Source organism: Cucurbita pepo, chromosome LG09 (genome assembly GCF_002806865.2).
Source record: "Cucurbita pepo subsp. pepo cultivar mu-cu-16 chromosome LG09, ASM280686v2, whole genome shotgun sequence".
Classification (NCBI taxonomy): Eukaryota; Viridiplantae; Streptophyta; class Magnoliopsida; order Cucurbitales; family Cucurbitaceae; genus Cucurbita; species Cucurbita pepo.
The window spans coordinates 8,679,049-8,705,964 of NC_036646.1; the positions used below are offsets into that span (position 1 = coordinate 8,679,049).

At 37.1% G+C, this 26,916-nt stretch overlaps 5 protein-coding genes across 5 annotated transcripts; 1 reads left to right on the plus strand and 4 right to left on the minus strand.

The window, feature by feature from the left end:
* The first annotated feature begins 4,585 nt into the window (after positions 1 to 4,585).
* On the plus strand, positions 4,586 to 5,854 carry LOC111802559. The gene has a single exon (XM_023686968.1). It carries the CDS (start codon positions 4,866 to 4,868, stop codon positions 5,688 to 5,690), a length of 825 nt encoding a protein of 274 aa, XP_023542736.1. The 5' UTR covers positions 4,586 to 4,865; the 3' UTR covers positions 5,691 to 5,854.
* A 1,487-nt stretch (positions 5,855 to 7,341) lies between these two features.
* Positions 7,342 to 10,287, minus strand: LOC111802569 (lysine histidine transporter 1-like). The gene is made up of 6 exons (XM_023686983.1): positions 10,118 to 10,287; positions 9,624 to 10,007; positions 7,947 to 8,446; positions 7,779 to 7,870; positions 7,627 to 7,695; positions 7,342 to 7,534 (listed from the first exon to the last, which is right to left on the minus strand). The coding sequence occupies exons 1-6, from the start codon at positions 10,168 to 10,170 to the stop codon at positions 7,436 to 7,438; spliced, it is 1,197 nt and encodes a 398-aa protein (XP_023542751.1). The 5' UTR covers positions 10,171 to 10,287; the 3' UTR covers positions 7,342 to 7,435.
* Positions 10,288 to 11,676: 1,389 nt separating this feature from the next.
* On the minus strand, positions 11,677 to 15,806 carry LOC111802468. Its single transcript, XM_023686849.1, has 8 exons — positions 15,135 to 15,806; positions 14,474 to 14,641; positions 14,267 to 14,362; positions 14,076 to 14,177; positions 13,879 to 13,995; positions 12,911 to 13,045; positions 12,372 to 12,692; positions 11,677 to 12,153 (listed from the first exon to the last, which is right to left on the minus strand). Exons 1-8 carry the CDS (start codon positions 15,645 to 15,647, stop codon positions 11,860 to 11,862), a joined length of 1,746 nt encoding a protein of 581 aa, XP_023542617.1. The 5' UTR covers positions 15,648 to 15,806; the 3' UTR covers positions 11,677 to 11,859.
* A 1,345-nt stretch (positions 15,807 to 17,151) lies between these two features.
* On the minus strand, positions 17,152 to 20,622 carry LOC111802536 (glyceraldehyde-3-phosphate dehydrogenase, cytosolic-like). Its single transcript, XM_023686943.1, has 12 exons — positions 20,434 to 20,622; positions 20,281 to 20,304; positions 20,083 to 20,183; positions 19,855 to 19,970; positions 19,649 to 19,748; positions 19,113 to 19,259; positions 18,955 to 19,015; positions 18,690 to 18,787; positions 18,452 to 18,594; positions 18,236 to 18,319; positions 17,376 to 17,465; positions 17,152 to 17,288 (listed from the first exon to the last, which is right to left on the minus strand). Exons 1-12 carry the CDS (start codon positions 20,435 to 20,437, stop codon positions 17,243 to 17,245), a joined length of 1,014 nt encoding a protein of 337 aa, XP_023542711.1. The 5' UTR covers positions 20,438 to 20,622; the 3' UTR covers positions 17,152 to 17,242.
* Positions 20,623 to 21,230: 608 nt separating this feature from the next.
* Positions 21,231 to 23,718, minus strand: LOC111802537 (glyceraldehyde-3-phosphate dehydrogenase 2, cytosolic-like). The gene is made up of 12 exons (XM_023686944.1): positions 23,632 to 23,718; positions 23,461 to 23,484; positions 23,247 to 23,347; positions 22,980 to 23,095; positions 22,788 to 22,887; positions 22,473 to 22,619; positions 22,315 to 22,375; positions 22,125 to 22,222; positions 21,883 to 22,025; positions 21,677 to 21,760; positions 21,484 to 21,573; positions 21,231 to 21,373 (listed from the first exon to the last, which is right to left on the minus strand). The coding sequence occupies exons 1-12, from the start codon at positions 23,633 to 23,635 to the stop codon at positions 21,328 to 21,330; spliced, it is 1,014 nt and encodes a 337-aa protein (XP_023542712.1). The 5' UTR covers positions 23,636 to 23,718; the 3' UTR covers positions 21,231 to 21,327.
* Between the last annotated feature and the right edge of the window lie 3,198 nt (positions 23,719 to 26,916).

Genomic DNA, 26,916 nt, shown 5'->3' on the forward strand with positions numbered 1-26,916 from the left:
CTGTTCTTGTTGGAAGAATAGGTTAAATGGTGTTAGCCGTAGTAGCCGTAGTAGCCGTAGCACTCAAACAGCTTTCTCTAGCTCTATAGATTTAGCTGCTCGGAGCCATTTTCTCTTATTCTTTAAAGTTACTTTTGCTTAAGGTTCATCAAGACTCTCTCAATAGATTCTCGATGGATTAGTTAAAGCCTTAGTCGAACCTACGGACTTGACTTGGTAAACTAGGACAACCCTTCAAGGGATTGCTCTAACCGGCCAAGGTCGACCATTTAGGTCTTTTGACTGATCCCTCAAGGGGTTCGGTACTTAGGCCGACTCTTTGAGGGATCAAACCAATAGGCTTGAGCCAAGGGCTCAAGGTTAAAGCCTTCCCTCAACTTGGTAATCTAGGACAACTCTTCAAGGGATTGCTCTAACCGGCCAAGGTTGACCATTTAGGTCTTTTGACTGATCCTTCAAGGGGTTCGGTACTTGGGCCGACTCTTTGAGGTATCAAACCAATGGGGCTTGAGCCGAGGGCTCAACCTTGCAAACACTCATGGCTGTGTGTTGCCTTGTGATAGCCTTGTTCTTCTTGGGCTTTTTGTTGGGTTCTTCATTTCAAATTTACTCGACCTTTCTTCAAAATTTCTCTTTGGGTCTTTTGTTTATAAGCCTTTTTTTTCTCCCCAAACTATTCAAAACGAAGCTCACCATTAGTGATATTGTCCATTTTGGCCCGTTACGTATCGCTGTTAGCCTCATAGTTGTAAAATATTGTCTACCAGGGAGAGGTTTCCACACCCTTATTAGGAATGTTTCGTTCTCCTCTCCAACCGACATGGGATCTAACAATCCACCTCATTGGGTGTCGCATCCTTGCTAACACATAGCTCGGTGTCTAACTCTGATATTATTTGTAACGGTCCAGGTCTACCACTATCTAATATTGTTCGCTTTTAGTAATTGACAAATTCAAAAGCCTAACCAGCCAACAAAGTTCGAATCTAAATGATTGGATTATTCTCTCTCTTCTGCCGTTATTCCAATGGTCTGCCTTTTGCTGACTTGGCCTCCAGACAAGAACCTTATTATCGTCAAAACCCATTAATTCCATGTGGCATCCATTGTGTCCGAGTAGGAAAGAAAGGACTTATACTCAAAGGGATACGTGACGCAAGCCAACTTCCTTTTGGGGTGTTCAAAAGACTCGGGGACTTAGGAGATTCTAATCAACCCAACCCATACAACTTAAGTTGTGTGATTAAGTTTGGATTCAAAAGATTAAAACTTTTATGGGTTCAAGTGTTCAGATCACCGATAACCCGACTATTCTGGACTAACAATTCAAATCATAAACGTTGGATGGGTTAGATTTTTTTCGAGTTTATTTCTTTTGTTGGGTTCGGATTATAACCCAATACTACCGAACCTACTTTTAAGATTATTATAAATTTTGAGAATATTTGAATTCTATTACCGTTAAAAGAGTAGGTTGTGCGCAAATAACAAACTCAACTATTTTTATTTTTTATTAAGCTTAAATATTGTAGTTTAAATAATTTGATTAATTTTTTTTTTTTTGTTTTTTTTTTTTTGTTAATAAATGGTTGAATTCTGCTGGTCCATGTGTCGATTGTCACGTTTCCCACAGCAGCCGTACTGGAACATCATGGATGGTGAATCGAGTTCCACGTGGCATTACTTTTTCCACATTTATTAAATAAATAAATAGAGAGGGTATTTTAGGGATTAATTATATGGTTTAGTGGGCACTTTGCTTATAATGTCATGTCCACTTTTGGTCTAATTATATATTACATACTAATTGAATAAAGTCTTAGTCCCCAACTTTAATTTATTTAATATGCAAAACAAAGCCATTATTTTTAGGCGTTTTCCGTACAACAATTTGAGCCTCCAAAATAGCATTTTTTTAGTGATAAATATAAAATATTTGTAGTACCATGAAATGATGGTGTGACATTTATTTATTTATTTATTTATTTAAGGGCAAGGAAGCCTTTATCTTACTATCTTTAGGTTAAGGATATTGTCACATTTTTTATATTTGTGTCACACTAAAACTTTGGTTAAAATTTGACATATGTGGCCATATTTTACTGTGGCTATGCTTCTCGATAATTGCTGATAGCCAAGCTTGACTAGTCTAGGAAGGGAAAACCCACTGCCGACGAGGATGCTGGGTGAATTGTGAGATCTCACATTAGTTGGAATACCCACCGCCAGCGACGACGAGGATGTTGGGTGAATTGTGAGATCTCACATTAGTTTGAATACCCACCGCCAGCGACGACGAGGATGCTGGGTAAATTGCGAGATCCCACATTGGTTGGAATACCCACTGCCAGCGAGAACGCTGGATCCTTAGTGGGTAATATGTGAGATCCCACATTGGAACAAACCATTCGTTATAAGCATGTGGAAACCTGTCCCTAGTAGATGCGTTTTAAAACGGTGGATTGATGCCAATACGTACGGTCTGATGGCGATTCATAACGGCGATTCATAACAGGCTAAAACATGCAATATCTACTAGAAGTGGGCTTAGACTATTACAAATAGTATCTAAATAGTTTTTAGTGAATTTTAAATGAAATAAAATATAATTATGAATTGAATTACGAGCATATTTATTTATTAGAGATAGAATTAAATAAAATTAAAAATCGATTAAAAATATCTATTATTATTTTTCTTTTTCTTTCTTTCCATCAAATTCCTTTTAAAATTCTCTTATATATCTATTTAATTATGTTTATAAAATATAAATGATTAATATTGTATCGAAGTAATTATTTTAAATTTGTAAATATAATATTCTTATCAATTACTATAGGTGGAGATTAAGTCAAATCATTTGATTCTAATTACTCCATTAATGAATTAAACTTTAACTATTACTTAATTAGTGATGTATTTGACATGGCAAAATCTCATTGGTTGTTGATGAGTTTCAATGATCAATAATTGATGCTCAATCATCCATTAATAATGCAAAATTAAATGTTAACGCAATTGATATATTATTTTATAGTTTTTCAAAAAATTTAGACCATAAAAAATAAGTTTCTAGAAGATTATTAAATTGACGATATTCCTCCATCTTTAAACTTAGTTCGTTATATCCTTTGAGCTTACGAATGACGTATAAATTATGGGTTTTATTTTAAAAAAAATATATTTATACAATTAAGCTTCAAATAGAAAATACGTTTCAATTTAATAATACCCATTTGAGATATCCACTTTACCCATGAGGTTGAGGTCTTGAATGAGAAGGGGATTTCATTTAGACGGGTAATAGGGGGTAGTGGGGAATATTTTTTCCTGTTAGATAAATGTGGCTGAGGCCGGGATTATATTCTCCGTCCCCCAATTCTTGTTATGCTTCTTCTCCATTCCCGCCTCACCCAGTGGAAATCTATGGGGCTGAGGTTGGGATATTTCCCGTCCCCCCAATTTCTTGTCCAATTTCTTGTTATGCTTCTTTTCCATCCCCGTTCTGTGGATATCTCTAATACCCATCAATTTTCAGAAATAATTTCACGGTAACAAAATCAAGTAAATAAATCTAAAATTGTGATATTTTGGTGTAATTTAGCCCAAGAAAATCACAGACAAAAGAAGTAAATTTTAATTTTAAAGATTTTTACCCATTTAAGTTAAAAGTTTGATAATGTATAGGAATTGAGCTAAAGCAAAAAAAGATATTTATTTTGGCAAAAGGTAAAACAAGGGGTATTTTGGACAATTCACACCTCTTTATTTGATCCAATCAGAGAGGGGATAGAGAAACATGAACAAAGACTTGGAGTGGTTTTTAATTTATTTTAAAACCTTTTATTTCTGAGGCCATCACATCAAAGTAGATGAGAGAGTGCCATCTGACCGTCCATTTGGCAGAATCTAATTGGTTGTTATTTTTGGATATCTCAAATCTCTTGGGCCTCGTTTCTATCCGCTTCTTATTGGCCCACGTGTTGACCTAACTTACATTCCCAAAAGGTACACGTCATCCCCTCGATTTTTGAGATCAATTATTAACTAAATTAATTATAATTATTTTTGTAGCTTATTAATTCTTTTCTTGGTAGCCAAATCTACGCCTACATTTTTTAATAAAAATATTTACTATAAATAAATTGAAAAAATATTCTAAAAATTAAAAAATAAAAACAATTTTTTTTTTATCGTATGAAAATTATTAATGCTTTATTTAAAAAAAAAATAATTCTTTTTCTATTTTTTACTTCAAAAAAAAATATCTTAATTAATTAAATTATGAAAATGTTGATAATCCGAGACATTTATAATATCATAAAAATTAGATACGTTAATTTAAAAAAATGGGATAATAGAATTACAAATATTAGAAAGAAATTAAAAAAAAAAAAAATATATATATATATATATATATATATATATATGTATTAGCTACATTTTTTACATAATAGAATTATAAAGATTAGAAAAATAAATTAAAAAAAGAAAAAAGAAAATAAACAAAAATGGAAACAGAGATTATTACGGTCGGAACAAGAGCGCATACGTGGCTAGCTTTTAACTTGTACACCCTACACTTGTCGTCCACTGGTCCGATGTGGGGCCCAATCATAATTACAAGTCGAGTGGGCCCCACGATTATGACAAAAAAAGGAACGCCAACGCCACGTTTCTAGTATTTCCACCGAAACGCGACGTGTGGAGTTCGAACCTGTGCACTTCAACGTGGCCTCACCACTACGTGTCCCAATCGCTCCTTCCTATAAAGCCTCCCTTCGTCCCCTTACCTTCGTCCTCACTTTTGCCCCAAATTTTGCTTAAAATTCAACGTTCAATCTCCTCCGTTCGTTTGTTTCTTGATGGACGGTAACGGAAGAGGAGGCTGCTGCATCGCCCGCTATGTCGGCCCACCGTACGACATGTCGAAGGTCGACAAAATCATGCTTAGATTCCGACCCATTGCGCCGAAGCCGGCGGTTTCTTCCGGATCTGGGTCTGCCGGTTCCACGCCGGAGAAATCTGAGGTTTCTGGGAGTACTGGTAGAGGGAAGAGGAAGTGCGGTGGAAATAAGCGGTTTGGTAATCGGAGAAAGAAGAGTGTGGCGAAGGAAGGCGGCGTTTTGTGTTCGGCGGTGACGTTGCCGCTTTTGCCGGAGATGCCTGAAGGGAGAAACGCGCCGGTTTGGTTGAGTTTTGAAGGGGTTAAGACTGGAGAGGATCGGACGGCGGCGGCGGCGGTGGTGGCGGTGCCACAGGCGGTGAGGATGCTAGCGTCTTTGGTGACGGTGGAGCGCGTGGCGGAGATAGCGTGGGGGGAAGGAGTGGAGTTAGGGAGTACGGATGAGGAGAGGAGGAGGAATCTGGAGAAGGACACGTGTCCAGGGTTTATATCGGACGATGAAGGAAAGGTGACGTGGACGAATAAGGCGTATAGGGAGATGGTGGGGGGTACGGCGGAGGTGGAGGAGGAGGCGGTGAGGGTTCGGCTGGAGATGGAGGAGGAGGAGACGGCGGAGGAGTGGTGGCCGGCTTTCACTTGTAGAGTGAAGGTTCAGTACCGGAGTAGATGGGGGAAAGATACGAGGTCGTTGACGGCGCCGTGTGATGCGTGGAGGATGGACGGCGGTGGGTTTGCTTGGAGGCTGGACGTGAAGGCGGCGCTGAGTCTCAGCTTTGGGCGGTGATGCGGCGGTGCGGCGGTGGAAGGTTGTGAGTTGTCAGATTTTGATTGGGAGATTTAAAGAGAAAAAAATGTGAATATTGAGGGTTTTATTTTAGGATGACGTCATTTTCATTTTCTTTTTCTTTTTTTTCTGTGTAAATATTTTCAGGATGACGTTTTTTCTGATTTTCTATTTAATTTTTAATTTCTCTTCAATATTTTTCTTTTACTAAAAACTGAATTAAATAATTTTTTAGTGAACTTTTCAACTAAATAAAATAATTTTCAAACCTATAAAATTATTCCTTGGAAATAACATATAATAGAGATATATTTTTTTTTATTCTAAAGGAAATTGTGTGGTCCCCACTAAGTTAGGACCCAAAATAAATAGCAAATTATTAAAAATATTTATTATCTCTTTATTTTGAAACGTGTACCAATTGTTTTTTTTTTTTTTTTTTTTTTTTTTTTTTTTTAAAAAANTTTTTTTTTTTTTTGTTCTTTTTAGTTTAAAAAGAATTAAAAATTTTATACATCTATTCTTACAAAAATAAGCTTCTAATCCAATTCTTATAATATTAATGTATCTTAGGGGCATTAAAACTATAGCTTAAATATAATATTGCAAGTTCTTTATTATTTAAATTAGCTCTTATTGATAAATAGCTCTTGACTTTCGCTTTATCATCTGTAATCTAAGAGTTTTCGTTATTTTTTTTTTCGGGATTCTACCTCGGTTGAAGAAAAGAACAAAACATTCGAACAATTTTTTTGTAAGGGTGTGGAAACTTGAAGGCACTTTTTTTGTAAGGGTGTGGAAACTTGAGGGCACTGTTTCTAAACAAAACATTCAAACATTTTTTTTGTAAGGTTGTGGAAATTTGAGGGCTTTGTGTAAGGTTGTGGAAATTTGAGGGCACTGTTCCTCGCAGCTCTTGCACATGATCTTTTGACTCCGTTTCCTTCCTTATTTCACTCCACTTATTTCATGGGTTTCTCACCCTCAGAGTACAGAGCTCTTTCCTTTCAAATCTTGGTTTCACCCCTAATATTGAAGACCGACATTCATAGTCTACTTTGTTTCTAGTGCACTATCATGGGTTTCTCACCCTCGAGTACAGAGCTCTTTCCTTTCGAATCTTGCTTTCGCCCCCTAACATTGAAGACCGACATTCATAGTCTACTTTGCTTTCATGTAAATATATTCTTTGTAAATGTGTAGAAACCTCTATAAAGATCTTAAAATCATGAGTAATAAGCTAAAACAGACCATATCTGTTACACTGAATTTGTAGAAACCTCTATAAAGATCTTAAAATCATGAGTAATAAGCTAAAACAGACCATATCTGTTACACTGAATTTGAGCAGTTACAATTTTCATATTATTCTTTTATTGTTACACTGAATTTGAGCAGTTACAATTTTCATATTATTCTTTTATTCAACCGAAGAGATTGGCTCAAATCCCCAAAATATTCTCATTCAACACCAAGAGGCACTTAATTGTTTTAACATTTTTGGCTCCAATCTTGTTTGGGGTCTTAAACATACTAAACTATAATAACTTCCTAATCATAATTAAAAAGACAAGACATGAAGAACAATAATTTATTAACTTTTAATAGAAAAAAAAAATCCCAAATGCATAGAAACATATACTAATACTAACGTAACTACCACCTATCTAACTAGCATAAACGAAAAAAGAAAACCCATTTTGGATAATCTGCCTAAAAGGAATTTACAAACTAAAATGAATGAATCAAGAGTAAAATTTGAAGGTCTTAGCTTGAAGAATGATGTTCCTGAGTGCTCCAATGGGCGCCAAAACCATCAACAACACTCCAATAACGATGCAAATCTGATTGAAATTTCAGAAACAAACAAGTTCTAATCAAAGTTTCATGGGATTTTTTCATTTGATCTTAAAAAGTTATGGAATTTAGGTGTTACCCAGTTAGTAAACCATGAAAGGCTGTAGCGTCTTGGCTTTTTGATGGCAAGCCACATGATGCAAGGCAGCTGCAAGCAAGAACACATGATGAACAGATCAGTATTGAATAAACACAAGAGGGTTTAGGAAATTTAAGTGTAATTTAGCTTACGTAGTATGTTGTGGGAGCAAATGCAAAGCCTCCAAAGAAACTTAGAAGCCCACCGAAGAAGGGGAATGTCATGGCTATGAACATGGTAAGAGCTGCAGCCATTCATCGACCAAAATTAGTTGAGTTAAGCTCGAGTTAGCTCTAGTTAGCTTAAGGTAATGTACATACCGACGTAAGTTGTTCGAGTGATGAAGCGAAGGCAACGGGAGGGTTTGAATTTCATTTGCTTAACGAGGAAAGACTCCAACATATCGAAAACGGGCATAGCGAAGATCTGGTAGCTGCCGATGACGTGAATGACGACGAAGAGGTTAGCTACAACGATGAGCCATACGGGGCGGTTGAGGGAGATGAGGATGTTGTCTTGGACGGAGTTGCCGAATACCCAGTAGCCGACTAGGGCGACGGGGAAATAGCATAGCGCGACTACTAGATATGCTACGATGACGCCCTTCCACATCGGGTTGGTGGACGGGCGGTCCGGGGTGGATGGGATGGTGGCTTGAATCTCGAGGACTACGTTGTGGCCTGCGAATGCGAAGGCGACGTCGCCTAAGGCTGAGAAGAAGTTGAAGATGTTGCCTGTTGTGGTTGAGGCTCTGTGTCCGTAGTTCACGTCTGGGAGGGGACCTTTGTGAAAGGATGCTGCCCATGCAATGGTTGAGTAGCTGAAAAAAAAAAATAAAAAAAAAATATATATTTTATTATATAATAGAAAAATTATGCAACATTGAAATTTAAATTTTTAGAATGATGTTTAAACTCCCTATTATATTTAAATTATTAAATTCGTTAAGATATTTTACATTTTTTTTAATAAAAATAAATATTATATATTTAAAAATTATTAAAAATAAATATTTTTAAAAAATGAAAAAAAAAAAAAAAAAACNAGACCGATAGATAGTTCTATCAACTCGATCCCCACCAAAACAGACCGATAGTTCCCTCGGCTCGATCCCCACCAAAACAGACCTGATAGTTCCCCCCGACTCAATCCCCACCAAAACAAACTTTACACTAGGTAATCTAGTATCCTTATGCATGAAGATAATCAATTATGTCGTTGTGGTCGGACTCTATTATGGATTTCTGACACATTCTCCATAGGACCCTCTTATCTCTTTCTTCTCTGAGCTTGGGTTATGGAAGAAGGAACCGAGAAGAAAGTATCAGCAACAACAGGTTTTATTACGAGACAGCTCATGATGTTCATATCGATCTATTATGCGCCTCTGCATCTAGCATTGGGTAGACCTCATACAATAACTGTCCTAGCTCTACCGTATCTTTTGTTTCATTTCTTCTGGAACAATCACAAACACTTTTTTGATTATGGATCTACNCAACCGACAGTTCCCCCGACCCCCACCAAAACCAACCGATAATTCCTTGATCCCCACCATAATAAACCGATAATTCCCCGATCCCTCAATCCCTACAAAAACAAATGGATAATCTCTCGACTCCTACTATAAATAAATGTATAATCTCACTCGATCCCTAAAAAAATAAAGGATAATCTCACTCGATCCCTTACCATAAAGTATAATCTCACTCAATTTATAATAAAATAAATGGATAATCAACCTCGAATTTCACAAACAAAAGAAAGGATAATCTCCTTCGATTTCAACAAAAATAAATAATAATAATAAAAAAAAAACTCATAAGAAACATAATTAAAATAGGTTAGGTAGATGAAACCCTAAACCCCAAAATAACGAAACCCTAAACCCCAAAATAACGAAACCCTAAACCCCAAAATAACGAAACCCTAAACCCCAAAATAACGAAACCCTAAACCCAAAAATAGTGAAACAAAAGCGAAATGAAGAAAGGTACCTCAAGGACATGACAGCAGCGGCGAGGGAGACGAGAGTGATGGAGTTGAAGCTCGGGAGATGAGAGAGAAAGAAATGGACAGAAGCAAACATCATTATAAAGTAAGTGGACTTAATGGGCCTGCAGCCATGGCAGGCCAAATCATGGACCTTCTTCAACGAGTTGCCGCCCGTAATCATGTACACAATATTCACCCCTATTTCAACCATCAGCTGCTGCGGCACCACCACCCACAGCCCTAGCCGCTCCCCGAACGCGTGCTGCCCGAGCTCGTGGTACCGATCGAACCGCTTCCCCGGCACCATCTCGTGCATCTCCACCATCTGCCACAGCGTGTACAGCGTTATTATCCACGACAGCACAATCACCGCCACTCCCGGTCCCCTGAACAAAATCCGAGTCTCGCCGTCGATTTCGTCCGATGAAATTTTTTGAAATAGAAACCCTAACAGTGAAGAAATAGAAATAGAAACAGACGGCGGTGTAGAACGTACCATCCGAGCTGCGACATGGCGTAAGGGAGACCAAGAACGCCGGCGCCGACCATGGCTGTGACATTGTGAAAGGCGGAGTACCACCAGTTTCCGTTACGAGATTTGGTGATCGGAAGCCAATCGTTCAGATTCTTCTCCGCCTGAGTCGTTTCAGCTTCCCGCTGATCTCTTTCGTTGTTCTCCATTAGTTCGTTGTTATTAGTTTAGTTTGGAGAGAGATTATTTATGATGGAAAGGAATAGGGTTTCCTAATTTTCTTAATTAAATTTAATTATTAAAATCGATAATTATTTTTAAAAAAAATATAAATTATAAAAAATATTCTATCTATCTAATTATTTTCAAAAAAAAAAAATTATAAATTATAAAAAATATTTTTATTTTCCTAGATGAGAGGATAAATATATTCTCTATCTAATTATTTTTTAAAAAATAAATTATAAAAAATATTCTATCTATCTAAAAAATATTTTTATTCTCCTTAATCAGTTCGAGAGGGTAACGAAGCATTTCTGATCAGTAATAAATCTCTTCCAAGTTTCAAAAACATTAAAAGTAATTTGTGTCTATTACGTGATATCATGGCTTGAGCTGTTACAAATGACCCGTTTTGACCTAAACTAATATCAAAAGACCTGTTTTTGTCAAAACCAACCTGGCTAAATTCAATCTTGATAAAATAGAATATTTAAAAATATTTTTTAATATTAAAAAAAAAACTTTTTTAGTCAACAACTATTTTGAATTTTTATACATAATTTTGAAAATACATGCATAAAAATTATTATTTATTAAAAAATAAACTATTTCAAATTATACATATTAAAATAATATTTTAACTTATAATAAAGTAAATAAATTAAATGAACTAATTAAAATTATAATTAAGATATTTATGAACAATTTAAGTCATTATAATTTATTTTAACTAATAAATCTAAAAAAAATTAGAAGTTTTTTTATAAATATTTAAATTAAGTTTATAATATTAAAATTTAATTTTTTTTCTATAATCGTATAATATATTATATTTTTGTTTGAGAATTACATTTATTTTTTTTTAATAAAAAATTATATTTTAGGATGAAAATTATGCATTAAAAAGTTTTTTTTGAAGAACTAATTTTTTTAGAAAAATAAGATTTTTTTCTGAAATATAAATACAAAATTTTGTGAAGACTTCTCATCTCCACTCGGGCCTCACATACATCTCTAGTAGTCTAGAGGTAACGGGCCTTCTTCCAAAATGCTCAAAATTTATTTTTAATTCTACCTACAAAAATAGGTCTAATATTCAAATAATTCGAGAAGATACGTTTATAATCTCATATATCTAATGACGTAAAACCCTAACCCGATGTTTATAATCTCTCATCTATCTAATGACGTAAAACCCTAACCCGATGTTTATAATCTCTCATATATCTAATGACGTAAAACCCTAACCCAATGTTTATAATCTCTCATGTATCTAATGACATAAAACCCTAACCCGATGTTTATAATCTCTCATATATCTAATGACGTAAAACCCTAACCCGATTGTAACAGCTTATAATACTCCGTTACCTCGGACTAAAACAGCCCATCACATAAACCCTAAATTTCTTCTCATAGGAGTTTATACAATTCTACTTATGGTGAGCCCTTCCTAATTTACAACCAATAAATACTGAAGAGAGAGAGAAGAACAGAGGGAGAGGCTAAGAACAGTAAAAATGTGAGAGAGAAGGAAAAAAAAGCTATAAAAATACATGATTACAAAGCAAAAGACCACCGGAGTTGAGTTTGTGTTGCTGCTTCCATCTTTCTAAGAGAAATTCTTCATTGCTTGGACGCTTTAGATACTCGTCGATATCGAACGATATCCGAGATTCTCTCGACTCCAAATAGGACTGGTTCTGATACTCACCAGTTTTCTTGAATCTACTTCCTATATCTTCAACTTTCCCAGAAAGGTTAGGGGCAACTCCAGGGCTCCAACTCCCTTGGCTGCTACCAGAATGGTTATATAGATCTTGGGCATTACTTGCTTCCTAAAAACAAATATTCCAACTCCTAAAGGTCAGAGATCAAGAATCTCGAGAATTATACTCCTAACTTTGTCGGGATTTTTGTGAAAAGGGAAACGGTTTGCATGTTAGTGTCTTCTAATGGATCCCTGAACTTCAAAAGGTATCTAATCCGAGTTCAATGATGTATTAGACAATTAATAAAGTTAAGAACCTATTGGAATAGTAAACATAGATCTCACCTGATTTGCATCCCATGGAAAACTTTGTGGAGTAATGGCTGGTCGGATTGTGTTCTTTCGAGGGTAAGGAGTAGCGTCGTTACTGGTTTCCCATTGCAGCCATGGAAGTAGGACACCATCCATGCCAGGAGGAACAGTTTTGCTGGGTGCTGGAATTTCGAAATTTGGTTTTGTTTTTCCTCCTAAAGATGAACTGGTGTCGCTCCTGTCGCCATCAAGGGATGAAATATCTGTATCTTCAACATTGGAAATGTAGTCCTCAATGTATTTCTCTGCCTCCTCAGTCAATCTTTTCGACATCCTACTTCGATCGTTGCTCCTCTGAAAGACGGAAACAGAAATGATCATCAACATTACATATAAGAGAGATTCTAACTCGTTTCAGGAGGTTATATGTTGTTAGATGTGTTGAATATTTGTCAAAGAAATTGCCTCGTATCAAAAAACTGAATTCAGAATGTTTGTGTTCTTAGATTAGAACAATCATTTAACCTATCTTGGATCTGCATTTTGTTAAAGTGAAATCAAGAATCAAGCACCTTTCTGATTCGCGAGGAGTTCTCGGCAACAACGTTCGTCAGATCAGGAGACGAATTTTTAACCGTCTTTGGAAGTTCTTGAGCACGTTGCTCCTGCAGCACCATCTTGGCCAATGAATCTCTGCGCTTATCTGACTGTCATTGCGTATAGAGGTAATTAGTCACCACCAGAACATGTAATGAAACACTTAATTGATAGCAGATCTTATAATACAATGCCAGAGAAGAAAATATAAAGAATAATAAGTGGAAGAGAAACTAAATGGAAGATGAACACCCATAACTTGCAATAGAAATTCCGGACGATGTCTGTAACGACCCAAGCCCACCGCTAGCAGATACTGTTCTCTTTGAACTTTCTCTTTCGAGCTTCCCCTCAAGGTTTTTAAAACGCGTTTGCTAAGGAGAAGTTTACACATCCTTATAAAGAATGTTTCGTTCTCTTCCCCCAACTGATGTGAGATCTCACAATTCGTCTCCTAGGAGAGGTTTCCACACCCTTATAAAAAATGCTTCATTCTCCTCCCCAACCGATGTGGGACCTCACAATCCACCTCCCTTCGGATCCCAGCATCCTCGCTAGCACTCATTCCCTTCTCCAATCGATGTGGGACCCCCCAATCCACTCCCTCTCAGGGCCCAGCATCCCTGCTGGCACACCGCCTCGTGTCCACCACCTTGAGGGCTTAGCCTCCTCGCTGAAACATCGCCTGGTAGTTAGCTCTGACACCATTTGTAACGTCCGAAGCCAACCGCTAACCGATATTGTCCTCCTTGGGGTTTCCCTTTCGGGTTTTCCCTCAAGGTTTTTAAAACGCGTCTGCTAGGGAAAAGTTTCCACACCCTTATAAAGAATGTTTTGTTCTCCTTCCCAACCGATGTGGGATCTCACAGTGTCAGAGGTAGGTCAAATATATTGGTTTAATTATAGAAAACATCGAGATGGAAGAAAACAACATGTATTCTACCTGTTCTTGTTTTGTAGAATAATTTCTTTTAAATGGAGAAGAATGCTGAACACCAGAATCACTTGAATGCAAGTCATCACTGAGAGTTCCAACAGACGAATTTCTATTCACCATTTCCTACATTATTTGGAAGGAATTGAGATGAAATCTAGATAAACAATTAGGATAACTTAGTTCAGAATAAAAGGATCACACACCTGCTCAAGTTCCACTCTTATCTCTTCAACAGCATGTCTAAGTTCTTTCCGCATTGCTTCATACAAGCCATTATCAACAACATCCCCATTGAGCTGCTTAGCCTGAAAGATGTGAAGTAAACCCAGATTTGTAATGAATGGAACATTCAAAATTTGTGTATAACTTTCATATATTACACAGCATAATGGACCTTTCTTGCACAAATTGTTCGAATAGTCTTCTCCGTTACATTATTACCGAAGTAAGCATCCTTTCCTTCGTCATCTGTTAGAACTGAAGACTGGCTCTGTAATAGAAAGTGATCATAAAAAGGGTGGAAAGCACATAATGCAAACCCTCCCCATCTCATAGCACGAGTGAATACAATAGACAGTGATTAAAAGGGGTAAAAGCTTACTGAATAGCCATCATGGCACTTAAAATCATTCTGGCTAAGAGATCTTCGCAGCATAGGTCTACGATTTGAATTATCAGCCTTATGGGATAGTGGCTTCTGCTTATTTCCAGTACCGTGGCTCTTTTCTCTCATACGAGTTCCAGAATCCTGAGATTGATCAAGATCACTCTGCGTTCATGGGGTAAGTAAAACTAAGTCAATTTCCCACTATATCCATTAAAATATGAAGTTTGCTTTCATAAAGAGATAATTGCACTAGCACCTATTCAAATTCACATGGAAATAGGGAATTTATAACATCATAAAGAAGCTTGAGCAGCAAATGCTGGTTCTCAAGCTATTGTTAAATCACTAATTCTACAAAAGGAAAACTCACACAGATATAGGTGCAAAAATACAACGGTACCGCATGTAGTTATAAGGTTACCATTTCTATGCAATTATAAGAACTCAAGCATTCACAGTAGCACATAGGACACTTTTCCCCTTTTCCATTCAGAAAACACTAATAATTATTTAGGAACCGTCGTATCTTAAGCTTCTATAGGAACAGAAATTCAACTCTTCTTCCGATCTTCAAAATTGAATTCATATGGATGCAATAGCTAAGCAGGAAATTATTCAAAGTAGAACTAAATCGAAGAAATGGGATAAAATTCACCTCCGAATCGCTAATCTGGTAGCGAACTACCGAGACAGAGCGTCTTCTTCTCGAATTACTTTCAGGAACCAGTTTTCCCCCACCTACGCTATAATCGGCTTTTCCTTTACCATCGCTACCACCGCCGCTAGTTTTAGCGCTACCGTGTCTCGACACCGACCTTCCTCGTCTAAGCGAAGACGCGACGGCGCTCTTAGCACTACTCGACTCGGAGCTCCGCGCAGCGGAGCGCCCTCGATCACCAGAACCAAAGAATTCAATCGCTAAGTCATCGAGACTGATCTCAGGAAATCCGGAGCCTCTCGACGTGTTGACAAACCTACCTCGCCGAGCTGAACCCTCACCGAAACCCTTATCGACGGGAGACGACGGCAGAGGGTGAGAAAACCGGCTCAGACTTCGAGAACGGCGGTGAATCGAACTCCGATTGGTGGAAACGGAGTCATCATTTGAAGCAACCGACGCTCCAATCGGCGTCCGTTTCGTCGTCGATTTGAATGCAGACGACGCCATTTGAGATCAAAATCAAAGAAACAGGTGAAGATTTTGAAAATTGAAACTCCCCATTTCAATCAGACAGAGAGAGAGAGAGGGAGTGAGAAGAGCTAAGAAACGAGATTTGGCGGAGAGATCGAAAATAGTATGAAATTTGAATGTGGTAACTGTTCTGCTGTCGTGTTATGGTGGACGCTGGCGCGTGAATTTAATAAATACAGAATATATATATATATATATATATAAATTTTCACCAAAAATTTCGTAACGTTGCAATTTACTAATTTTGGTAATTTATAAATTAATTTAAAATGAAAAATGAATTTGCTGTCAAAGTAACCAATTCTTGAATATATAAAAACGTTAAAAATTACAAATATCAATAAAAAACGATTTAAAGAAAATTAGTCGTTTTTTTTTTTTTTTTAATTTCACATATTTTAAACTTTTAAAAAACAATTAAAAGTTTTTTTGATTAATAAATGTATTAGAATAAAAAGTGGCCACATTTATTCAAGTTTAAAATAAAGACAGTAATACTTATTGAATTTTAATTTGATAAATTTAGAAGTTTTTAGTGTAAAAATTAGTACAACAAATCAAGTTCTAGATAAATTTTTACATTTTAGTTCATAAAGTTCCAATTTAATTTTAATTTAACCTCTAGAATATGAACGCCGAACATAACATTATAAGCCAATAACGTACTATAGAAACTAAATAAAGTATTCAAGAATTTATAGTTCTATAAAAATATCTAAATCATAACGGTTGGAGGATGGAAGTCCCACGCTGGCTAATTTAGGGATTATGAATTTAGGGATTATGAATTTATAATCAAAGAACACTCTCAAAGTGTTTTTTGCTTTGGGCTTTTGAGCTTGGGCCCAAGCCCAAAGCAAAGTCATGAAAGTTTATATTAAAAGTGGATAATATCGTACTATTTTAGAGAGTCGTGTTCATCTAACATGGTATTAGAGTCATGCCCTAAACTTAATCATGTCAATAGATTGGTAAATCCTCAAATGTCGAACAAAGGACTCCAAAAGAAAAGGAGTCGATCCTCCTCGAAGGTATAATAAAAAATGACTAAGATTTCAAAAGAAAAAGGGAGTCGAACCTCATTTATGGGGAGACGTACTTTGTTCGAGAGGAGGTGTTGGATGATGAAAATCCAACATCCGCTAATTTAAAAAATGATCATGAGTTTATAATCAAAGATCTCTCTCCATAGGTATGAGGCCCTTTGGAAAGCCCAAAAGCAAAGCCACAAGCTTACACTCAAAGTGGAACAATATGTAGAGAGTCGAGAGTCGTATTCATCTAACAATAATAATTCCTTTTAAGTCCATGGGAAACATCACAGAAAACATAGATATCTTCACTGAGGAAGAACATTAGGTGAAAATTGAAGTCACATTTCAAAGCAAAAGAGCTTTTTTTTTTTANGTGTTATGGTGGACGCTGGCGCGTGAATTTAATAAATACAGAATATATATATATATATATATATANAAAGAGAAGCTTGAAAACGTTTTTTTATTTCTCAATTCACTCATCGATGGAGCCTCAAGAACTGCTGAAAAACAAAGCTTGATGAAGGCATCCTTCTCTTAATTGACAGATGCGACGTGAGAAATCAGGTCGATAACACGAGTACTGCAAACAAAACAACATTGATCGATCGGTTCAGAGAAATGATCCATATCAGGAATGATAAAGATATGGAAAAGCTTTGTGTTTTACCTGTAGCCTAACTCGTTGTCGTACCACGTGACGAGCTTCACAAAATGATCGTTCAGTGCAATCCCGGCCTTAGCATCGAAAATACTTGACCTGGATGGGCGCAGAGCAACATGTCATAGAGATTCTATTAGGTTTTTAGTCTTTTAACAAAATCACTCTAAAGCATGTTTTTAATTATTCAAAATCAATTTTTATGGAATCTAAGTTTGCATCTTAAAAATAAAGAGGAAAAAAAAAAAGTAGATCGATCCAAACATTAAAAGTGAAGAAGCACAAGAAATGTATTTGTAACAGCCCTAACGAATGTTGTCCGCTTTGGCATGTTACACATTGTCGTTGGCCTCACGGTTTTAAAACTCGTCTACTATGGAGATGTTATAGCCCTACTCCAACCAGTGCCAGACATCGAGCAGTATATCAGAGCCAGGTACTGGACAGTGTACCAAAGAGGACGTTTAGCCCCTAAAGGGGATGAATTATGAAATTCCATATCGGTTAGAGAGGGGAACGAAACATTCCTTATAAGAGTATAGAAACCTCTCCCTTGCAGACGTATTTTAAAACCGTGAGAGACAGTGTGCCAGAGAGGACGTTTGGCTCCCGAAGGGAGTGGATTGTGAAATTCCACATCGGTTGGAGAGGGGAACGAAACATTCCTTATACGGGTGTGGAAACCTCTCCCTAACATATGTATTTTAAAACTGTGAGGCTGACGACAATACGTGAAAGGCTAAAGCGGACAATATCTACCGGCGGTGACGACTTGAATGGTTTAAGTATTAGAACTTTATTCTTATTAAAACTCCAAAATACTTCAGATTCATATAAATATTCGTATGCAAAACCACGAGAAACCATACCTGTTGTCACCCACAAAATCAGTGGACACCACCTCATCTTCGGTGTAACCCAAAATTCCTTTCAACTTCCCCTCAGACTCCTCCCTAGTAATCAAACAAAGAGAATGAATCAAAAGATAATAATACTTCTTAAAACCAAAAAATTAAATGGTGATAACTACGTAAACAAAAACCCAAAAATGGGTTGCTCGATGAAGTAAAGAACTGTATCCTTACTTGATGGCTGCCTTAATATCTTCATAGGATGCTGCCTTCTCCAGCCTTACAGTAAGGTCAACGACTGAGACATCAACGGTAGGAACACGGAAAGCCATTCCAGTCAATTTTCCATTCAATGCGGGCAGGACTTTGCCGACGGCCTAAACAAACACAGAGATTGGAACAGAACTTAGATGATATACTAGGAAAGACAATATCCAGAATATCAGCAGAAGAGCTCATATATCGTCAATACCTTAGCAGCTCCAGTACTGCTAGGGATGATGTTGAATGAAGCAGCTCTTCCACCTCTCCAGTCCTTGCTAGATGGTCCATCGACGGTCTTTTGGGTGGCTATAAACAAACAATTAAATGAAAGCAACCAAAATGAGTACACCAAACAAATCCCTCTTAGCTATAGATTTTAAGATCAAATGTGCTTCTAAAAAAATCAACTCATAAAAACAAACATAATAACCAAGAAGGACTACAACTATAATTGCCAAAGATAGAAGACCCACCAGTCATAGAGTGAACAGTGGTCATGAGGCCCTCAACAATGCCAAATCTATCATTAATGACCTGCAAATATTTTGAGTTTAAATAGTCAGATGATCAACCCCATAACCAAGAATATTAAGAAAGTCGAACAATTTATGTCGTGGAAGTGGAAAATAACCTTTGCAAGAGGAGCAAGACAGTTGGTAGTGCAGCTAGCATTAGATATAACCTTAAGATCTGATGTGTATTCCTTCTCATTGACTCCAACAACAAACATGGGAGCATCCTTGCTGGGAGCTGAGATGATTACCTTCTTTGCACCACCCTGCATCAAACTATCAATGATTAGCTCAAATGAATGCCAAAGTCGTATACGTTCAAGTAAAACGGTTTGACTACTGATGGATGCTATAAAGAGTAGAAAATTAACTAATGAATGAACATAAGAAAAAAATAAGCATGAAGTTCAAAATATATTCCTAAACAGAAGTTTGAAAAATAGTAAGCTAGGACTAGGAGTATCCACATAGATTTAGATTCTTGTCGAGTGATTAAAAAAATTAATTATAAGAACTAGTTTTTTAACAAAATTTAAAGCCTAAAACGTGAAGTTCAAAATATAAACCATTAAAGAACCATATTTTTCAAGCTAACTCAATAATATAATATTAGGAGAAATTTATTAAAATCCCACATGCAGAAACAGGAAACAACCTTCAAATGGGCAGCAGCCTTGTCTTTGTCAGTGAAAACACCAGTGGACTCTACAATATAATCAGCTCCCGCCTCAGCCCATGGGATCTCCTCAGGATTCCTAAAGGTACATTATATTCAACATTCAATCATTTGTTCAAAGAAAACTCCCAAACTTCCTAACAGATCAGGACTAGGGAAGTAGACAAACTGTGTTAATTTGATACCTGAGGCCAAAAACTTTAACAGCCTGCTCACCAAAGAGAAGGGTATTAGAATCCTTGACCTTCACATCTTGATGCTTCCACTGGCCATGAACACTGTCGTACTTGAACATGTAGGTCTACACCACCAAACAAAGAAACAAAAGACCATTCAAAATCCAGCAAATCACAAAAAGGGTCAGCAATTGTTTGTAAGAACAAACAACTTAACTGTAAAGAAGAGTAACATACCATGTAATCAGTGGTGATAAAAGGATCGTTAACAGCAACAAGTTCAACATCATTTCTCTGCAGAGCAACCCTAGCTACCAACCTCCCAATCCTTCCGAATCCTGGTTTTTCATTTCCATAACAAGAAACATTATAAGACTAGTCAGATCTAGTGTATTCAAAGCTCTTCAAACAAAAAGGGCAAGTCAGATGAAGCACCGTTGATTCCAATCTTGATCTTGGCTGCAAATCAACGCAGAGGCAGAATCCACAACCAAATGAAAGAAGAATCAGAAAAGTTAACAAAAAAGGCGAAGTCAGAAGTAGAAACTACTTCAGGAAGTAAAAGGAAAGGCAGAATCAAAACCATACCCATTGGAACGAAATCTTCGAGGACTTGGAGATAAGGCAAGAAGTGAAAATAGCAAACAAAATGACTACTGGCTGAGAATGCTTGTAAAGGGTTTTAAACTGCAGAGAGAAAGAAAGCGACAATAAAGTGGGAACGGCGGTCGGTGGAAAATAACGGGATAACTGGTCAGAAACGGAACCGGGCAATGTATGGTCCATATGAGGTAGCTGAAAGAAATGGGGAACCTTGAAAAGTGGGCAAAAATAATTAAGGTGAAAATGGTGGGTGGGTGTCGTCTGTCAAATGCATGGTTGTAGCCTAGCGTAGTGTTTGAATTCTTAAAGGGCTTTGATTCCCCTCTGGAAATGCAGGCCTGAGTTTTGGTAGGGACTGGTGATAGTGATGTACATGGTCCAGGATATTCCAAAATTTTGTGATTTTCTTACATAAATTTATGAATATCAGTAATAATGACGTGGAATATGACAAATAATGTTAATATTTAGCTTCAAAAGTGGTTCAATTTTCTAGTTTTTTCCATTTTCATCCACACATGACACCTCTACGTTGAGCCCCTTGTGTACTGTTTTTGTTTTAATGGTGGGCTCAGAATTATTTCAACAGTTTCATAAAAGAAATGGACGGAGCTGGATACAACAAGCTTTATGAGCTATTTATTTATCTCATGTTGGGGTTTTTGCTACACATAAAGACCATTACATACACACATATAAAGGGGGTGAAATCCACACCATATCTCAACAAAAAAAAAAAAAAAAAAAAAAAAAAAAAAAAAAAAAAAAAAAAAAANGGAGAACTGTCTTATTCATATTCTGATTCTCATCGCTGAGATTCTATAGTACTGGGAAGAACAAACCATGGAAGCTAAAACCCTTTATCATAAAGCCAACTTCTTACTGGGTAGATGCGACATGGATGATCAAGTCAAGGACACGAGAACTGACAAGAAAAAAACGAATAGAAGTTGGAGTTGGTTCATCGAGATTACCAAAAAAAAAAAAAAATGGAGTGGTATGCCAGAAATGAGGAGTATTCAGTTGATATCGTACCTGTATCCTACTTCGTTGTCGTACCACGAGACGAGCTTCACAAATTGGTCGTTCAATGCAATCCCGGCCTTGGCATCGAAGATGCTTGACCTGCGATGGTTGCACAAGTAATGTTCCACACAATGAACAACGGCCAATTGTTTCTTTTTATTAATAGATGATGCTGAGAACAGTTGAGGAAGTGAAGCCAAACCTGGTGTCGCCAACAAAGTCAGAGGACACAACATCGTCTTCAGTGTAGCCCAAAATTCCCTTCAATTTTCCCACAGACTCTTCCCTAAGAACCACAAAGTACAGATTTTCAATATTCAGCTATATCCCACGAGTCGAATGACCAGTGCGGTCTTTAGCTGGTAGAACTTATTTTAAGTAATTGTGCAAACAACACTGTGTCCTTACTTGATGGCTGCCTTAATATCCTCATAAGAGGCCTTCTTTTCCAACCTCACTGTAAGATCAACGACAGAGACATCGATCGTGGGAACACGGAAAGACATTCCGGTCAATTTACCATTCAATGCTGGAAGGACTTTGCCAACGGCCTAAACAGATACAGAATGGACGACCTTAGTTGTGCCTAAGAAACCATCAGAGGCAAGACAATGCTCAAACAACGTGCATCAGAGTGTAAGATTCAATACCTTGGCAGCTCCAGTGCTGCTAGGGATGATGTTAAATGAAGCAGCTCTTCCACCTCTCCAGTCTTTGCTAGATGGCCCATCAACAGTTTTTTGTGTGGCTGCAAACAAAAGCGTTAGTTCAAAAACAAACAAAATTCAATCATATCAAGACTCTCTCAATACAAGAAGTCTCAATAAATCAAAAACCGACCGGTGATTGAGTGAACAGTGGTCATCAGACCCTCAACGATGCCAAACCTGTCATGGATAACCTGCAAAGTTTCGTAAGAAATTAAGGTTGAATGTCAAGAAAGGCAATCAATAACGAGAAATTGCAACAGAATTAACAGACATGCAAGTAAAAATAACCTTGGCAAGAGGAGCAAGGCAGTTGGTGGTGCAGCTAGCATTAGAAATAACGTCAAGTTCTGGCTTGTATTCCTTCTCATTGACTCCTACCACAAACATGGGGGCATCTTTGCTGGGGGCAGAGATGATAACCTTCTTTGCACCACCCTGCATCATCCATTAAAGATAAAATCAGCTAAGATGAATGAATATAGGGAAAGGCTTCTGTAAATAGAGTTCACTGCTTCTGTAAAAAGCAAAATAATTGAAAACATTTTCCCACTAAGCAAATAACAGAAGGGAAAAGAAAAAAAAAAAAGACAGGGAAAGGAGAACCTTCAAATGAGCAGCAGCCTTTTCTTTGTCTGTGAAAACACCAGTGGACTCTACAATGTATTCCGCTCCGGTCTCACCCCATGGGATCTCCTCCGGGTTTCTAAGATCATGAATTATTCAACATTCAATCGGTTGCAAAGGAGCTCTCATATCGAATGCATTAGCGCTAGGAAAATGGAAAAACAATGATACCTGACGCCAAAAACAGTGACAGCCTTCTCACCAAAAAGAAGGGTCTTAGAGTCCTTCACCTTCACGTCACTGTGCTTCCAGAGGCCATGAACACTGTCATACTTGAACATGTAGGTCTATTCCACCAAACAAACAGGAAACCATTCAAAATTCACTAAAATAAGAACGAGACACAGCTCATACTACGACTTTACAATACGCCCGTGATCGAACGATCACGAAACAGAGAAAAATAAAAACACCAAAGCCTCCAAGGAGTAACAGTACCATGTAATCAGTCGTGATGAAAGGATCGTTAACAGCAACGAGTTCCACATCGTCTCTCTGTAAAGCAACTCTAGCAACCAACCTCCCGATTCTTCCGAATCCTGGTTTTCATTTCCAAACCAAAAAAACGCAAAACATCATAGGATATCAATCAGATTCACACCAGAAAATCATCTCAGACAAGCTCTAAAGAAATGAAACAAGCTAGTAGTACCGTTGATTCCGATCTTGATCTTGGCTGCAAATTAACGCAAAACAAACGAAAAACAACGAGAAAAAAGTCAGTAAAAATAACAAACACGATCCATCATCAAACAAAAACATAAACCAAATGTCAAAATAATCCAATACTGTAAGAAATCTGAAAGAAAAAACGCAATTTTACCCATTGGCTTGACGAACAAGTAAAGATATCGGTCCGAAACTTCGAGAAAGATAGCAAGTGAAGAGGCGAGTGCTGAATATGGGCTGGATGTGGGGTGCGCGGGCTTTAAATTTGAGGGAAAATCCGAGGAAAAAAGACAGGAAACCGGAATAGCCGGTGGTATTACGGGGACAAATCTATGGTCCGTGCTGCTGAGTCGGTGATTGGATTTTACGTAACGGAAAACAATATTTCCGTGATTGTATTTTAGTGGGCCTGAAGCCCGCCTTTTCTCAGGCCCAATTTCAACGTCTCCATCCCACCACGTGGCTGTCGGCCCATTTATTACCATCTTGGGAAAAAATTCTAGAACTTTCCATAGCCACTTGGCAAAATTACCAATTTAGTTATTAATTTTGTTTAAATCTCGATTTTATCCTTAATGTAACGAAATATTTTGAAATTGTCACCGATGACGTGGCATGTATTTAAAATTATTTTAAATTGGAAGGCAGATTTCTAATTTAGGGTTGATTTTTTCTTTCGCATGACTTAGGTTATTACAAATATAGTTTTTATTTTGTTTTTTATTTTTTTTCTCTCAAGAAAATACCAAACTTTATGTTAAATTTTTGGAATATTATTATAATTTTAGTTTATCATTAAAAATTTGCTCACATCTTACATTTTTTACGGGAGTGATCCACAAAATATGATGGTCGGAAGATATGAATTCCAAAGTTAAGCATGTTTGGTTTGGAATTGTAACGGTCCAAGCTCACCGCTAGCAGATATTGCCTCTTTTGAGTTTTTCTTTCGGGTTTCCCTCAAAATTTTTAAAACGCGTCTACTATGATGAGGTCTTTTGGCCTTTTCTTTCGAGCTTCCCTTAAGGTTTTTAAAACGCGTCTACTACGAAGAGGTTTTCACACCCTTATAAAGAGTGTTTTGTTCACCTCACCAACCGATGTGAGATCTCACAATCCTCCCCTTGGGTGCCCAGTGTCCTCACTGGCACTGCATGTTGTCTGGCTCTAATACTATTTGTAACTGTACAAGCCCACCACTAGCAAATATTGTCCGTTTTGGCCAGTTACAGTTTTAAAACGTCTGTTAGAGAGAGGTTCCACACCCTTATAAGAAATGTTTCGTTCACCTTTTCAACCGATGTGGGGTCTCACAAAAGGTCACTACTTATACCAACAAGGTGTACTTTCCATTTCAGTAGCTCAACCATAGAAACTTAGCGTGCTTTGCTTGTAACAATTTTATGTTGGGTGACATGAAACAAGGAGTAAGTAATGTGATCATGTCGCAAAGGATGTAGGAGAATGTCGAGGACATCAAGTGCCGAATCTTAGGCATGAGTTGTGTCTACAAACAAAACATAAAGTTAAGGATAGAATTGAGACGCCACCCGGGCAATTTTTTTTTTTTTTTTTTTTTTTTTTTTTTTTTTNGAATGATTAAAAAAAAAAAATAAATAAAAAAAAAATAAAAAACAACCAAAAATTTATGTAGTGAAAATTGCAAACATCCCATTTTCTACAACAATGGTCCCTTGTTGCTAAGGATTATGGGTTCATGTACTCACTTTAAAGTTCATTGTCTAAGACAACTATTACAACTACTACACTCCATTGATTTTGGATGTCTAGCTTAATTCATGGAGTAATGTTATCGACATGTTTGTTGATATTTTTGTCATAAATCGAAGAACTCGATGAAATTATTAAGATTAGGGTGTGATATCATTTTCGGTATACTATAGAAATGTGACACCCGAGTAAATGAGAAGTACATGAATGAACCGAGATCACGACATGTTTGTTGATATTTTCGTTATAAATTGAAGAATTCGATGAAATTATTAAGATTAGGGTGTGATATCATTTTCAATATAGTATAGAAATGTGATACCCGAGTAAATGAGAAGTACATGAATGAACCGAGATCACATATGAATGAGAGTGATCGTGAAGATAGATGACTAAGAAAGACAAAAAAGAATTTGTGATATCCCACATTAATTGGGGATGAGAACAAAACATCATTTATAAGGGTGTGGAAACCTTCCCCTAGTAGATGCGTTTTAAAACCCGAAAGGGAAAGCCCACAGAGGACAATATCTGCTAGCTGTGGATCTGGGTCGTTATAAATGGTATCAGAGCAAGACATCAGACGATGTGTGAGCCTTCTTACCAGGGGGTAGACATGAGGCGATGTGTCAGTAAGGACATTGGGCCCCGAAGAGAGGTGGATTGTGATGTCCCACATTGGTTGGGGAGGAGAACAAAACACTATTTATTAGGGTGTGGAAACCTTCCCCTAGCAGACGCGTTTTAAAACCTTGAGGGGAAGCCCGAGAGGGAAAGTGGGTCGTTACAGAATTGAACGTTAATACCTATACCAACAAGGTGCACCTTCTTTTTTGGTGGCTCGATCATAGTGAACCGATGACTTTTGCTACATCAAGGCAACACTCTACAACTAAGTTATATCCTTTTACTTGCCTCCATCAAGAAATAGAACCGGTTAATCCGAAGGCAAAAGGACGAGAAACTCAACGTCACGAATCTTAAACAGCTCAGAATTGGGCATTCCATATTTTTGCATTGTTACCGATACGAAAATGAAAATACTGGACAAAATTGGATTCTGTCAACAGCTCCTATCGTAAATAGGATTGACTACGGATTCAAGCCATAGAACGATACGATTTTTCTGATCTACAAAACCCTTTTCAAAATTCAATACGTCCCAACAAATCCACCTTTAAAAAACTTTTACAATAAACGAAAACTAGCTAGATCGGTAACGGTTTAAATGGATCATGTTTAGCTGATTTGAAAGATCCATCTCGAGTTTGCATCTTTTCACTGAAACTCGTCCCATAAACTAATCATTGTTTTTTTTTTTCAAAAATAAAATAAAATCATTCAAATCACATTCTTAATGCTCCAAAATTGTTGATTCTAAGTTTTCATTTGAAGGCATACATGCATCTTGACTTCATGAAGATGCTACAAAGACAAGAGGACAAGAAGAACAAGAACACATGATCACATGGGTGTTGCACATGAGCACCCCTCCCTCTATAAACCCTAATAACTTTGACCCTTTTTCCCCCTTTTCTCTATAGGTTATAATAAATTATTATTTTACTTCTCGAGCTTCCAAATTTATGGGTTAGGATGAGTCGTGTAACTAAAAATTAGTAGATATTGTCCGTTTTGGCCCACTACGTATCACCGTCAAACTCGCATTTTTATAACGCGTCTACTAGGGAGAGATCTCCACACCCTT

What these genes read in the sequence shown, in the direction of transcription:
- LOC111802559 (XM_023686968.1), top strand. Translation starts at nt 4,866, where the DNA reads ATGGACGGTAACGGAAGAGGAGGCTGCTGCATCGCCCGCTATGTCGGC.
- LOC111802569 (XM_023686983.1), bottom strand. Translation starts at nt 10,170, where the DNA reads ATGGTCGGCGCCGGCGTTCTTGGTCTCCCTTACGCCATGTCGCAGCTC. An exon ending in CACTCGAACAACTTACGTCG is followed by an intron (nt 7,871 to 7,946) that starts GTATGTACATTA and finishes GAATGGCTGCAG; the next exon opens with CTCTTACCATGTTCATAGCC. An exon ending in TTTCATGGTTTACTAACTGG is followed by an intron (nt 7,535 to 7,626) that starts GTAACACCTAAA and finishes AATTTCAATCAG; the next exon opens with ATTTGCATCGTTATTGGAGT.
- LOC111802468 (XM_023686849.1), bottom strand. Translation starts at nt 15,647, where the DNA reads ATGGCGTCGTCTGCATTCAAATCGACGACGAAACGGACGCCGATTGGA. An exon ending in ACCAGATTAGCGATTCGGAG is followed by an intron (nt 14,642 to 15,134) that starts GTGAATTTTATC and finishes CCATGAACGCAG; the next exon opens with AGTGATCTTGATCAATCTCA. An exon ending in AGTGCCATGATGGCTATTCA is followed by an intron (nt 14,363 to 14,473) that starts GTAAGCTTTTAC and finishes TTTCTATTACAG; the next exon opens with AGCCAGTCTTCAGTTCTAAC.
- LOC111802536 (XM_023686943.1), bottom strand. An exon ending in TTATCACCACTGATTACATG is followed by an intron (nt 19,971 to 20,082) that starts GTATGTTACTCT and finishes TTGGTGGTGTAG; the next exon opens with ACCTACATGTTCAAGTACGA. An exon ending in CACTGTTCACTCTATGACTG is followed by an intron (nt 18,788 to 18,954) that starts GTGGGTCTTCTA and finishes GTTTGTTTATAG; the next exon opens with CCACCCAAAAGACCGTCGAT.
- LOC111802537 (XM_023686944.1), bottom strand. An exon ending in CACTGTTCACTCAATCACCG is followed by an intron (nt 22,223 to 22,314) that starts GTCGGTTTTTGA and finishes TTTTGTTTGCAG; the next exon opens with CCACACAAAAAACTGTTGAT. An exon ending in GATATTAAGGCAGCCATCAA is followed by an intron (nt 21,761 to 21,882) that starts GTAAGGACACAG and finishes TGTGGTTCTTAG; the next exon opens with GGAAGAGTCTGTGGGAAAAT.